The 14536-nt window shown below is 39.2% G+C and overlaps 1 protein-coding gene across 5 annotated transcripts in view; it reads left to right on the top strand.

Annotated features, from left to right (window-relative positions):
* Positions 1 to 691: 691 nt before the first annotated feature.
* IMPG1 (interphotoreceptor matrix proteoglycan 1) overlaps positions 692 to 14536 on the top strand; it is a 71653-nt gene continuing 57808 nt past the window's right edge. For 3 of the 5 annotated variants that reach the window (XM_053381316.1, XM_053381315.1, XM_053381314.1), the window contains exon 1: positions 692 to 1451. In XM_053381316.1, the coding sequence (XP_053237291.1) occupies positions 1385 to 1451 (67 nt within the window). In that variant the 5' untranslated portion in view covers positions 692 to 1384. The remainder of the gene's footprint in view (positions 1452 to 14536) is intronic. The other 2 variants (XM_053381319.1, XM_053381317.1) reach the window with 2 other exon arrangements.

The following is a 14536-nucleotide window of genomic DNA, read 5'->3' as shown; positions in this document are numbered from 1 at the left end:
TAGTTCAAGATGGCTGATTTCCTGGCACAAATTTCTCTCTTTATTTACAGCAGGCTGGAAGAAATATTTGTTCAGAAAATATAAATCTATACTCCTAAAGACTGTAAAAAAATAAAAATAAAAAATAGGCAGCAGGGTAGGTCAATTTGGGGTCCCAACAGCAGCGGCTTTGTAATCCTTGCCACAAGTAGATCAAAGAGGGCGATCTTTGTTTTCTTCTGCCATTGTTTAAATCCCAAGTAAAAATAGAACTCTGACCAGGTTCAAATGAAGGTTGTTCTGAGAGCAACTTGTTCCTGCAGTGCTAGGAAAGTTTCTTGCCGCCAGTGAATCTCACAGTGTGAAGCCTAACCAGGGCAAACAAAGATATGCAAGAGAATGAAAAGACCAATCCCATCATTATCCCTGCTTTTCTGGAAGACGTGTAACCTCTTTTTAACCAAATAAAGATAACGGTACCCTGGCACAAATATAGGATAGGTAAATGTTACAATAGGTCCAACTATCATTATGGAAATACTTAGCATTAACAGTATTGCACATTTTGTTCGGCTTCAGGCTGCAGAATGCATTCCTCTTACTTTCCTGTCTCTGCCCATGAAACCTTCTTTTCCCTCCCCACCCCCTCCTAATCTAATTTGGAATTGGATGCTCCAAGTTGTGACTGCTACAGAACTTTCCTGCTGAGTCATGACATTGCTTGCTCAGACATTGCTAAAGCAGCCTTTTCATGGTTTGGTTTGTTTGTTTTTAAGGGAAAGGCTCCGCACCGTCAGCTTGCTGAAAGGATGTTCGCTAGCTATGATTGCACCTCACCAAAGTAATGGGCTCTCCTACTGCCGTCATTTGCCGATGCTTCTTGATGTGACATAGGCCACATGACTGGGATGTCCAAATGGCAAGTGTTGACAGGTAATGGTCACTAGAAGAAGGCTTCCGTTGTTTATCATGGTGCTACTGAAAGTCTACTGGGAGCTGACAGATGCCACTCCAGAAGGTTAATAAGATGAAGGCAGCTCCTCCAGCTGGACCATAAGAGGGATTATGTCTGAGCAGCAGATAAACAGCTTATTCCAGAAACAGACACTGCTTTTTTTTCTTCTTGTTTAAACTTCGTCACTCTTCTCCAAATTCTCACTCCAGTTCTACTTTCATTCTCTCTGGGTGACAGGTGTGAGCTTGAGAATTTGCTCAGGTTTTCTGCATCCACACCTGTTATTACACATCGGGCCAGAGAGCATTCTAAACGACTTGGGGTTTGGCAACCCCTTTCGGGAGGGTGGGAAACGCAGCTAGTAGGAAGTTTTGTTCCTAAAGTCAGTCCAACATAAGTTCTGTTTCCTGAATAACCAGCCTTGAACATTGTGAATGATAAAAAAGCAGCATGCATCTGAAAAGTGGATTAATATTTCTTATAATTTGGCTCGCGCTCCAAGTTCAAGGAAGCAAAGGTGAGTATATCTTAAAATACATTGATGCTTCAGTTGGGGGTGGGGAAGCAGGGGTTTTAGCTGAGAGGAACAAATGCCAAATTTACTGTGCGAATGTTAAAATGTGTTTTGCACTCCAGATTTGGGCATGCTTTCATTGAAGAGTAATTTTTGCTATAGGATTTGTTATTCCTATTCAATATCGCTGTATTGCAGAAACTTTTTGTGCTACCCTTCATAAAAATTCCTAGTATGCCTGATTCAGTCAAATTAGCCTCTGTCGATGATGCACTTCACTTTAGACCTTTCAGTAAGACACATATAATCTCAAAACCAAAAAAGGCAATAAATGTGAAGAGGTAAGTATGGATTTCTGCTGAAAATGTTTAATCCAGCTAAAGTTGGTCATTTAAGTTAGTTGCAAATTCACTACCAACTTTTCCTTTTACTTTCAGTGAGGCTTAATTATAAATAACTTTTGGGTGAATAATGTGATTCCATTTCATTTTAAGAGAAACTGCTATAGTTCAAATTGCAGATGTACTTGCCATCAAGGTGTTTATGTGTTAATGATAATGTTGTACAGGGATTAAAAACATTATTTAAGTGTTTGCTGAGAAAGGCATGAACTAACAATGATAATAAAATGGTACATACTACTTTTGCAGTGAATTAATTTTTAAAAACAAACAAATAAAGTCTCACTTTGTTTTGAATGGAGTCCTAATATAAGCAAAGGCATTTAGTCTACATCAGAACTGGGCTATCTTCCTTCCGATGAAGTGAAAAGTTCACATGCTTTGAATTTTGTGTAACAGAAACAGCATTGTCACTGTTATGTTTCCCTTTTTCTTTCTAGACAGAAAACAGCAATTGGGTGGGGGATTTTGTTATTATTTAGTAGTTCATTTGGTGTACTGATTTTCTTTCATTTTTAATAAATAGATAAATTCACTTTGCTATGATTGGATTTTTTAAAAATGCAAGGATTCAGTCCACGTTCCAACTCTGGGTTTGTCCAACATATTTCCATGAAAAGTGAAGTACAAAAAATGAGTGGATTTTAGACTGCCTCGCTCATTATTGAATAACTTCATACATATACCAGACATCTCCATTGTGCAGGTAAACGTCAAACAGGATTCAGGATCAAATCTATTTTTATTGGATTGTCAAAATGAGTAGGGATAGATTAATGACAGTGTGTTCCCAATACTGTTTTGAAATAATGTCGCTAGATGAAACAATGCAGTCATTTTTCTGCTATTTTTCTTAAGCTGCCTGATAATAGGAAGTATAATCATTCACTAACATACTCAAATAGCTGTAGCAAACACTGATCAGAATCAACGTTGAGAATATTTGTCTAGAGAAAAATATAATTTAGCTAAGTAGTAGTACCACTTACAGTTGTCTTTTGAAACCATTGTTTGTTATTCCATCTTTCATTTTCACAATCCAGTTAATATAATCCTTTAATACTGTTCTAAAAATTGGGACACCTGGATGCTAGAGAAAAGTGAATGCTTATCTGCAGCAAGAGCTATAAGCAAAATGTGGGCAGAGATTCACTGCTCTTGCATTGAATGAACCTTTTAAAGCAATTAAAACAAACTTATTTGACAGATTGTCAATTAACAAGGGTATGAATCTTGTAGCCTTTTAAAAAAAAGAAATTTATTATACGGAAATATATGTTTGTTCTTATATAATTCTTGAGGATTTCAACCCGTCTGAAATTAGGAGTTACTGGATGACATTATAGGAAGAAGAAAGTGACTATCTGAAACTTCCTGATAGAGATTATGAATTATTTCCTCAAGAAGTCGTCATTTAGAGGATAAGGCACAAGGCAACTACCTGGGTCAGGAGGGGACAGGAAAAGGATTAAATAATAAAATCTCTTTTTTCTTATACTTTGAACCTGCACCAGACAGCTTAACTCAAGATTATTTCTGTTCATAGGGGCTATGACAGATCAGAAGATTTATCTTAAACAGTGCTGGTATTTGTCAGTTTGTGTTATAGTCTTCCCAATGTGATTTCCCCCTCCCCATTTTTCATTTTTGGAAGTATGGCATGAAAATGCATGCACATATTTTGATACCCCTACCCTACCCGCTTGATACTAGAGTCTTGTGGCACCTCAAAGACTAACAAATTTATCATAGCATAAATTTCATGTCCACAAAGCAGTCCACAAATTCATAATGAATTTGTTAGATGGCAATCCTAATTCCACAGACCCAGGGAGTAAGCCTCGTTGAATTCAATAGGACTTATTTCTGAGTCGAAATGGTTAGGACCACACTGTTAGGCTTTGTTGTTTTGGGTGCAGCAGGCTAACATGGCTAGCCTCTAGAGATTTGGGCAGATATATATTTTATTTAAATGTACTGCCAGAAAGTTGTCATTATACCTGGACAGAGATTAACACTATGAGAGTTGCATTAGGAAACTTCAATTATTTGTTCGGATGAAAGGACCGCTTTGATACTGGGCTCATCATTTTCTTGCTTGAGTAAAGACAGAGACAGCAATTATGCAGCTGCCCCAGAGCACATTGTGATGTAGGTTCTCCTCATCCAACTATCTTTTGGAAACTTTCCACAACAGTAATGTCATCTTCCAGGAAGGTCTGTCATGTTAGATTCTACACTGGGATGTGGACAGTCATGGCATAGCAGCTTACTGCGATGGTGTGTATACGGGCCTACTCTTGACATAGCAATCTAAGCCACATCCTAGAATTCAGTTTCTAATCTTGGCTCTACCTCTGTTTTTCAGCAACTATTAGCTTTGATAATGGGTCTCAGACATGAAACACCATTTCAGAACGAATCTGATACCCAAATGAAAGGCAGATGCAAGACATTCTGTCATACATGGACAAAGTGCTGCAAAAGCATTAATTTGACTTATATACTGACTTCCTACTTATATTTAAATAACTTTGTTATCCTTGCAACAAAATTCCCCCAGGACACAGTTGAAATAGTGTATCTTCATGGTTTGAAGGTGCAACTTCAAGAACATTCCAAATATCAATGCACAGGTATAAAGAATAAACTAAAATAATAATTGTAAGTCTTCTTGTTAGAGAATTAGAGGGAAATACACCCAATGTTAGGAGGAGACTTCCAGATGATTTGACCCACATCAGGGATGTAGGAAGCTGCTGTTTACCAAGCCCAAATCCATTGCTCCCTCTAGCTTAGTTTTCTCCTTACAGTGATTAGCAGCAGTTCCCCAGAGCTTCAAGCAGTGCTCTTTCTCAACCTGCAGCTGCCAGAGATTGAACCTGGGTCTTTCTGCCTGCTAGCCACGTGCTGTGCCACTGACCTATGGTACTTCCTCATCCTTTCTTAGCACATTAAAGCTATTTGGAATTTCCTCTTAGGGCTCCATGAATATTAGGCATAATTCCAATGGTTGCTCAGACAAGCTGGCAACATACACATATCCCTCCTAAGCGGAATTCTAGTCATATTTTTCTTCCACACCCTGAACTACTAATATAAGATGCATGATCATTCTTGTCACAATATTATTGACTCCTTTTGTTATACATGAAAATTATGTCATGGTGAAATGTTGCTGAAAGCATTAAAAAAAACCCTATATTGTATTTAATTGGGTCAGCCACATGTGAATGTACTATCTCTTGATGATGTTCCATCGCTTGATGGCTTATCACACACTGTGTTGCCTTTGCTGAAACAGTGCAATATTGTTGAATGGCATCAAAGCATAATTCACACATCCATGTTATCATCACATGATTCAGGAGTTATTCGGTGAGTCATATGAATGTGTGGACATGTTCTCTGTCTAAATTACTTACACATTGAGATCAAGTACCTCTACATTGTGTCCTTTCCTTTTCAGAAAAGAATACGAGGATCATGTGGTTCATGGAAGCCTAATGTGAGTTTTAGGTCAGAGAATAAATATTCACCAGTTTATTCAGACAGGCGCACAAAAGCTTTCTATGTGCTTTGAGAAATCATTCTAATTACTTCTGGCTTTCCACTTCCCCTCCTGACGGCCTCAGCAGTGACTAGCAACTGTTAAAGATCTCTGTTTATATAACTGACCTCAAGAAGAAGGTTAAAAATATCTGTACCAAGAGGCCCTCATCACAATTTTTCTTTTGTTTATGCAAGGCTACAAGCTTTTGAGTGCTCATCGCCATTCCACAAGTTAATTTTTCTGTTCACAGTGGAAATGCTATAGGCAGTTGTATTGGCTGTGTTAAACACATGCAACCTGTTCTCTGACACAAGACCTGGGAGTGACCTTTTGGTATTATTGAAGTATTACTTATAAATATGACAGAGGGATAAACTAGTCATCATGATAGATATGCTTGTCATATTTATTGTATACCATCCATCTGGGTCCAAACTATTATGTTTTAAGATCAGGAGGGGGGAGCCGTTTGCCTACTTCTGAAAGAAGATATATACAATGAAGTGTTTGAATTGACTGTGTTGATCAGTTAGATTAGATAGAGGCATTGCATGCTTGACTCTTGATAGCATGGTGACTAGTGTCTTATTCCTCTGAGACAAGGAGACTTGATAATAACAGGGAAAATGTGGGGGGGGGGAGAACTCTGGAGTGCGAGAACAAGGCAACTAATGCTAATAACAGACCCTCTGTAAAATAATGATCCAAATCAATAGGTCCAAATTAATATCGAGTAGTACTGTACTCTTGGCAGGAAGCTCACTCTATTGTAGTCTATGGTCTGGTGTTTTCTTTTTAATTTCATAATTTTACTGTGACTTCAAACCGGTCAGAAGAGCATTGCAATCTGTATGCTGTTCAGTTGCCTGTGTGTTCATATGGATGCATTTGCATCTGTGTGCCCTGGAGACAAGCTCCATCTACTCCCCCAGGAAAGTCATGTGGCCATATTTACAGAGGACAATCCTAGCCCAAGCCTGGTTTAAAGACAAAGAACCATAAAGAGAGACATTGAAGTTGCTCATCAACAGATTGATGAGCTTACAGATCACCTGATCGCAGTCTTCCCAATATGGTGACATGTACTGAGTTTCTATTTAGAACAATCATTTAACAGGAATCATTTCTAAACTAATTTGTATATATCCATTTCAGTTAACACGTGCAAATTTAATGTCTTTACCTCCTCTTTTTCGGTGATGTGCAAGTGACCAGCCTACAATCCCTATTCTAAGTCACTTCTATAGACTCTGTGGCAGGGGTGAGTGAATCGATGGATTGGGGTTTATTTGTTTCTCTTTTTTCCCATTTTAAGTTTAGTTCTCCACATTTCCACATCCATTTGCAAATTCTTCTTTTTTAATCACGAAAATTCATCAGCGTTTTAGTGTGAATTTCTCCTAATACACACAGTTCTATATGGAATTTTGCCTAACATTTTTATGCAAAGCAATAATACAGTTTTATGGTATCTTCATTAAGGTACGCAACCTTTTTGTGCAATCTTTGCCGTAGAGTATGCATTTTTGTAAGCATTACTTGACTGGAAAACTCACTCGCTTGCAAAATACAGAGTAGTGTAGATTTCTAAGGCTATTTATCTTTCAGTTCCTGTATTGGCACATTAGGTAGGTTCATCTTTAAATGCAAACTCAGTTGAATATCCCTCCCATCTCCACACTGAGGAAGGAGCTGGTCACTGAAGAATGGTAACCCTAGGAAGTCAAGTGAGCAATTTGTTAAGAAGGCATATTGAAAAGGCACAGAAGGGGACCAAAAAGGCACCACCATTTTTGAGGGGCAAGTACCAAAATGAAAACTGTTGTTGGTAGACAGGAATATTTGGGCATACGGTACCTCAGTATATATACTTGCATGGGAGAATAATTAGTGTGTTTAATGTCCCTTCAATTGCTGTATTTTCTGAATTTTAAATTATTTATTATTAATAACTTATTATTTATCCCACCTCTCTTAAAAGGTGTTGCAAGTGGCTTAGTGCATGAGTGTGTGTTATGTTTTTCTTCAAAGAACCAGCCAGCTCTTTCCAACTCAGCTCCTTTCTTATTTTCCCTAGAGGACCAAATCCTACTTTGAACTAGTCTTCACACTCTTTCATAGTATAAGTTTGGAACTGCCTTATAAAGAGGCAAAATGTTAAGGTCAAGGCATGTAATGGGGGTGATGGCATTTATATAGAGCCTGTATAGCTCTATACATTGGTTGTGCTTACTGTTGGTATTTTAAATAGTAAGATTCCCTAAGGGCCAGCTGCTTTAGTACATCCGGTTGAGACCTGATGAATGGCTGAGAAACCAAACTATTATTAAGCTGTATCCTTTCGCAGTAGAAGGGAGCAGAATTAGTCCTACTCTAGCAGCTTCAAATACACAGCCAAAGCTCTACACAAGCAGGAGCTACCCTTTTAACTTGTATTATAAGAAAGGGAAAGTTCTGAATGTGAATATTCCTCCCCCTTCATTGAACTGAATGGGAAATTCTGCTACTGGAAAAATTTGCTCAAGTTGTATAGTATGTGAGTGATACGTCTTTCTTATTCAGCTGGCAGACTCAAGTATTATTTCTTTGTTCTGACTGTATTGCAATGTTCATATGATAATATAAGCATATTCTTGATTGGATTTGCCCATCTGCCACATTTAAATACTGATCTGTATTTAATTATTAAAGCTCCCTTTCCATCATTAGTTTTGCCTGGTAATTTAAATACAAGCAGTGCAGCAGCTGAAAATGTAATTCTTGTTCTTAGCTTGCTTAGCAGCATATATAAGAAAGCTAATAAAATTATCCACTTGATAATTTTTGGAAGGGGAAGTTGTCATCCAATACTGCTTTTGTCTCTGAATTTATGCACCTTTTCTCATTAGTAATTGGTCTACAGTGGTACCTCGGGTTAAGTACTTAATTCATACCGGAGGTCCGTTCTTAAACTGAAACTGTTCTTAACCTGAAGCACCACTTTAGCTAATGGGGCCTCCTGCTCCTGCTGCGCCGCCGGAGCACGATTTCTGTTCTTATCCTGAAGCAAAGTTCTTAACCTGCAGCACTATTTCTGGGTTAGCAGAGTCTGTAACCTGAAGCGTATGTAACCTGAAGCGTATGTAACCTGAGGTACCACTGTACTCTGAAGGCAGTATGCCTTGCTAATCAATCAGGCAGTCCTGCCTGCATTTTGAAAGTATCTTATGGGACAGAAATAATTTGCTTTTCATAGCTTTCCAGCATTGGGCTGACCTTCAGGATATTATTGCCCCTTCCTCCAAAATTATTCAAATTTCAGCAGGTTTGTTTTATGCGATCACCTACAGCTGTTTGGTCCACATTCTACATTTTGTTAGTCTTCTATTTTACATAACTATATTATTTATGCTTTTTGCTATGGGCAGCTGTGACAGTGCCCCTCAACTGAATCCACTATTTGTCAATCAATTTGTCATCAGCCAATGAAATGATCTAATGATCTAATGTTTGATGCTATCAAGTGCTGCCATGAATAGGGCACCAACATTGAGGGCTAGCTTGTTCCAGGAGGACTGTCAAAAGAATTTAGGTGGCATGGCAAGGGGAAAGAGTTGTTAATAGAAAGAATAGTGCCTCAAAGACATACCAGTGAGTCAACATTTGCACAGATTTGTGAATAAGAAAAATGTTACATAAATGTTAAGTTATAATGAAAGGTCAGCGGTGTGTGACAGATGTCTGCCTATCTACAATTGAATTATAATTGGGGAGGGGGTAGAATATTTCCACAGCTGTACAGAAATCAGGAAATGCCTTTGCAAATAACCAGAACTAAGTAAAAGGGCAAAATTATCATGCTTAGCCAATATGTCACATGCAGATACAACACTGATAATAGCATAAAATATTTGTTATATGTGGCAAATCTGAGGCTGGAGATTAGCTATCCATGCTTCTGAGGTTATTTGAAAATATATGTATTGACAAACTCATATATGTAGTGCTTCTAGAGAGCGAGAAGCTGGATGGAGCCCAAGACTGACAAGTCTTGCCATTAACTGTGGTAGGACTGAAGTAGAATGCAACATGGTTACTCAACAATGCAGGATACTCAAAAGCACTTCTTAAAACTGTTACTTTACATATTCTAGAATTGGTCATAACATTAAAAATGGATTCTAGGGCTAAATCCTTTCACAAATTACTAAAGCATGCTTACACCCGGCACAATTGAACAGCAGCCTCTCTTACTGAGAGAGGGAACTAAGCTGCCCCACCAAGTGAATGTTTTAAAGTGAGTGGGTGGGGTGGAGGATAAATGGGAAATCCTTCTCAGACTTGGATTTTAATCCAGGATGGAGGATACTTTGGGGCTTGTGATACCAGCCAGTGTGGTGTAGTGGTTAAGAGCGGTGGACTCGTAATCTGGGGAACTGGGTTCGCATCTCCACTCCTCCACATGCAGCTGCTGTGCGACCTTGGGCCAGTCACACTTCTCTGAAGTCTCTCAGCCCCACTCACCTCACAGAGTGTTTGTTGTGGGGCAGGAAGGGAAAGGAGAATGTTAGCCGCTTTGAGACTCCTTCGGGTAGTGATAAAGCGGGATATCAAATCCAAACTCTTCTTTCCTGTTCTTTGAGCTGCCAAAGTTTCCTTCTTGGGACAAGCTAGGTGAGCTCCATCAACACCCCTACATTCTTGCCCTGCTTGTGGACTTCCAAACAGTTGGCCACTCTCAGACATGAATCTATATGGTCCGATTCATCAAGACAAATTCATATATCCTTGTCCTGAATTTTCACATGATGTATATATGTGCTCAGTGTGAACAGATTAGCTATTTAATCCTGGAATACTCCTCTTTGTCACAAGCAATTGAATGGGAGGTTGCTGGTCCAGCACTGTGTTTTACAGCAAGGGCCTTTGCTCCTTTCTGGTGTTTGAATTGTATTTCTTTAGTTGAATATAGAGAGCAGCCTTATGCAGAGTCAGGCCAGCTATGCAACTTGCCACAGTTCAGAGAATGGTTAAGAGTCAAGACACACAGTGAGTTCTGCTACCATGCATTTTGCCCTCCCCAGGGAGAAAGCAGAACTACACCTTTAAAAATGATTTGGTTGGCTGTGGTATCAGGTGCAAATGGGAATGGATCGTCAACACCCTACTAATCAACTTCTGTTGACTTTTTAAAAAAGAGAGAACAGGTATATCACAGTTCACCTGTCAAGGATTTAGAATTATGTGAAGCTAGGATGAGTCAAGCTTAATCGCCTACAGAAGGAAAGGAAGGGAATTCATAGTAGTACAAGTAATTTTCATGTCACAGGACTTCTTAAAGGATATATTGGTACTGAGCTTGGCAAGTGAGATATTTTAAAAGGTGCTCAATGTGATGGCCTGCATTTTGTTGGTTTTGCTCTTTGGTGGAAAAAAAGGTATGTAATTACTAGTAACTATATCTATGTAAGTAAGATATAGGGGAGGAGCTGGTGAACAATGATCTTTCCAAGTGTGGAGAGCTTGAAGACACGGGATATTGGGTTTATCTATTTATATTTTAGAAATGGATTACAGGGGAGATACAATTACCTCACAAAGCAGGCGAATGTGTTTTCGTCTTTCTGTGAATCCTTTGTCTGGCTTACTTCCCCCTAGTCTGGGAGGGGTGGGCCTTCACTGTGCCTAGTGATGAAAAGTACATGAAAGATCATGTGAGAGCAAGTATGTGCGGTGTTCACAAAAGTGATGGGAAATGAAACATCTGGATGCTTCCTTTTTGTCCTTAACAGCAAATATTTATGCCGTCTGCAAGAACCAGCTGCAAGGGACTGTCTTTGTTTAGGCCAAAGTTTCCCAAACATAGGTCTCCAGTGGTCAGGAATGATGGGAAATGTAGTCCCAAAACAGCTGTAGACCCAAGTTTTGGAAACCCCAATTTAGGCATTTTTAAGGGGAACCAACCCCAAAGAGATTTGCATTTGCACCATTTAAAGGTGTCAAAATGTAAGCACCGGTTAGGAAGGTTGAGGCTCCTAACTATTCATTTGCAGTTGTGGCTTTACCTGCCCTGCACCTACCATCATGTGGGCATAGCTAGCTAAAAACAGCTTTCTGAGCAAAAGTAGAACCCCTGATGGGCATAATTTAGCCTGCAGGCCAGAAATCCCTCATTCCTGCAGTGGAGTGTTTGATGGGGACTAGGAAGGCCTGAGTTCAAATTTCACAATGTGTTAGTGAAAAACAGATCTTGAATGAAAAATAATAGATTTGTTTACTAGGCCCAGGAAAAAACAACAACCCAGCATGTGAACTACATTGTGTTGTCACTTTAATGAGGCAATCTGAGACAGTTGTGTCAGGCACCAAGCACCATTCCTCCCACTTGCTTGCTTCACTGCCTGTACCAGCCATACTCTACCCATCTCTGTCCACCCACCTCGTGAGGCTTTCTGCCTCCCTGTCTCATTCTGAAGAAGGGCCAGAGGTTTTACCATGATTGAGGAAGGGAGGAGAGGGGGGGGCTGCCAGTACTGATGGCAAATTAGCAATACAGTGGTACCTCTGGGTACGAAATTAATTCGTTACAGAGGTCCGCTCTTAACCTGAAACCGTTCTTAACCCGAGATACCACTTTAGCTTATGGGGCTTCCCGCTGCCACCGCGCAATTTCTGTTCTCATCCTGAGGTAAATTTCTTAACCCAATGTACTCCTTCCCAGTTAGCAGAGTCTGTAACCCAAAGTGTTTGTAACCCAAGGTGCTTGTAATCTGAGGGACAACTGTATAAGAAACCAGCAGTGCAGTGAGGTAATTTTAGATCCTGGACTTAATGGTTGTGTCCATGTGCAGTACACCAGTTGTAAAGCACATGTTTAAGACCTCTCATCTGCCACCCCGCACTTGACCCAGTCTATGACTGCAACAGCCTCTACGTTCCTGATAGATTCAAACCAAAACACCAACCAAAAATAGCATGGCAACTCTGTTTAAAAAAGAAATAATCTGAAAACGAACAATTTCTATACTTCACACTCGCTTAAACCATAATGTCATCTCCACAACAGGAGTGAAATGGAGTTTGCTGTGTCTCAGGAAAAGAAGTAGGAGAAAAGTGCAATCCCTTATGCCAGCCCTACATGTTGCTGTGCCCATTCTGCATGCTGGATCGCAGAATGAACAAATAACAACTAACTAAATAAAAATAAGAACTTTTGTGAATCAATTTAGGCCAGTGCTGGCTGGGGCTGATAGGTTCAGTATATCTGTGGGGCTTCAGGTTGGGAAAGACTAAATAGAAGTTTACAGCAAAATCAAGGTTTTATTTTCCCCGCCCCTTCCTTAGAATTATAGAGTTGAAAGGGTCGTCTTGTCCAACCCCCTGCAATGCAGGAATCATTTTGCCCAATATGGAACTCGAACCCAAGACTCTGAGATTAAGAGTCTCAGGCCAACTGAACTATCAAGAAGTTGTTCCATACATGCTTCACATTTGTGCCTTATGATTGAAAGTTTTTGTATAGTGCTGCTTTTCCACTTGTCAAAGCCTTCCCAATTATTGAATATCTCGTGTGGTTCTCCTTCTTAGGTGTGCCGTTTCGGCAAACTGTTTTATTTGTGTTTGATGCTCATTTTGCCTGCTCACAGGTTAGTGAAAAACAAATGATTGTTGATAGAAATGGAGCTGAGAAATATGGCAGAACCACATTGTTGTCTTCTCTTTCCTTGTTGTCAGTAAGATATTAGAAGCTCAGTGTGTGTGTGTGTGTGTGTGTGTGTGTGTGTGTGTGCCCTGCCCTTGCAACCAACACTAAGATTTGTGCAAAAGAATAGTTCTGGACCAGACTCATATTATCCAGGTGTTTTACTTTCTGTGTGGAAGAGCACTTGTCTAAATGGTCTTAAAACGTACTGGAATAACTGTTCCCAGCTTGTGTGTTTTGAAAAAGACATCCATTGGAATGTTAATTAAGAAATTATGCAACAGTCCAATGCACAAAGGAAGCTACTTTTTCTCTGACATATTACCGGAAGTGTCACTCCCCCCAATTTTTTTCCTGTCAGTTCAGATTCAATTCATTCAATTCCAAATCATCACAATGAAGCATATATTCTCTCTTATTTTCTTTTCATCTATCTAACAACCACTGACATAATAATGAATGTTTACGGCTTTGCTTGAAGCTATATTCTTCATTTCAGAGAGTAAGAGAAAACTATAGACGTAGATCATTCCTGCTACGTGGAAACTTGTCATGCTCCACTAAATATTTAGCTCTTAGTTTTCCTAATATTCTTATTTTCTTGTAAGCTTGATTCTCTTGAAAGACATTTGATTCCTTTTCTCTGCCCCTTACTGAATTTGAACTATTTCCAAATGCAATTACCATCTACAGTCAACTCATTGGTATCTAAGTTAGCTACACACATATTGTTGGCCTCCTAGACAAATATTTTCTGCCTCAGAAAGTTTTCCAATTATCTACACATTTTACCATTTCCTTTTCATGGAAGGTCTTTAAACAAATATTGGGATGCTATTTACCTTTCCTTCTTTTAGGTTGCTTGTGCAATTAAAAGACAGAACTGCAAAAATGCTTCCAAAGCATCTTGAAAAGTTCATTTAAAATCAACATTATAATTTTTTTTAAGCATCAGTGAATAAAATTGAAAATATAATTACTTCACTGACTGCTCCTTCATTATCTCCATGAAACTGATAATGCAGCTTTTTTTTTCAGCCATTGAAATTCAAAGCTCATAATTTCCTTACTGTTAACTTAAAAATTCACACGCACCTTGAATTAGTATGTCATGTATCAACTTGTGTTAGGCATAATATCTAGACTAGCAAATACGCTGTACAAAGTTCTGCTCTCGTTTATTAAAGATTACTTTCCTGCATAATTTCCCACAAAAAGGTTAGTGACAACTTTCCCAGTGCTTTGGTATCTTTCATGAGCCAGAAGCAGATGCATCCTGGTGGGGCTGGGAGTGCCTGGAGTGCATGTGACTCAAAACAGCCAAGCATAAGCTGCTGAATGATGCAACAGGCAAACCCACTTTGACTTGAAAGAGAAGATAAATGTAGCACAGTGGACAGTAATGCATAGGTTAGACAGCAGATCTACACCCAGTTCCTTGTAACAGAGGCAA

This window comes from Podarcis raffonei, chromosome 3 (genome assembly GCF_027172205.1).
Source record: "Podarcis raffonei isolate rPodRaf1 chromosome 3, rPodRaf1.pri, whole genome shotgun sequence".
Taxonomy (NCBI): domain Eukaryota; kingdom Metazoa; phylum Chordata; class Lepidosauria; order Squamata; family Lacertidae; genus Podarcis; species Podarcis raffonei.
Note: the sequence above shows the minus strand (reverse complement) of the source record. Positions and strands in the feature narration are given on the sequence as shown.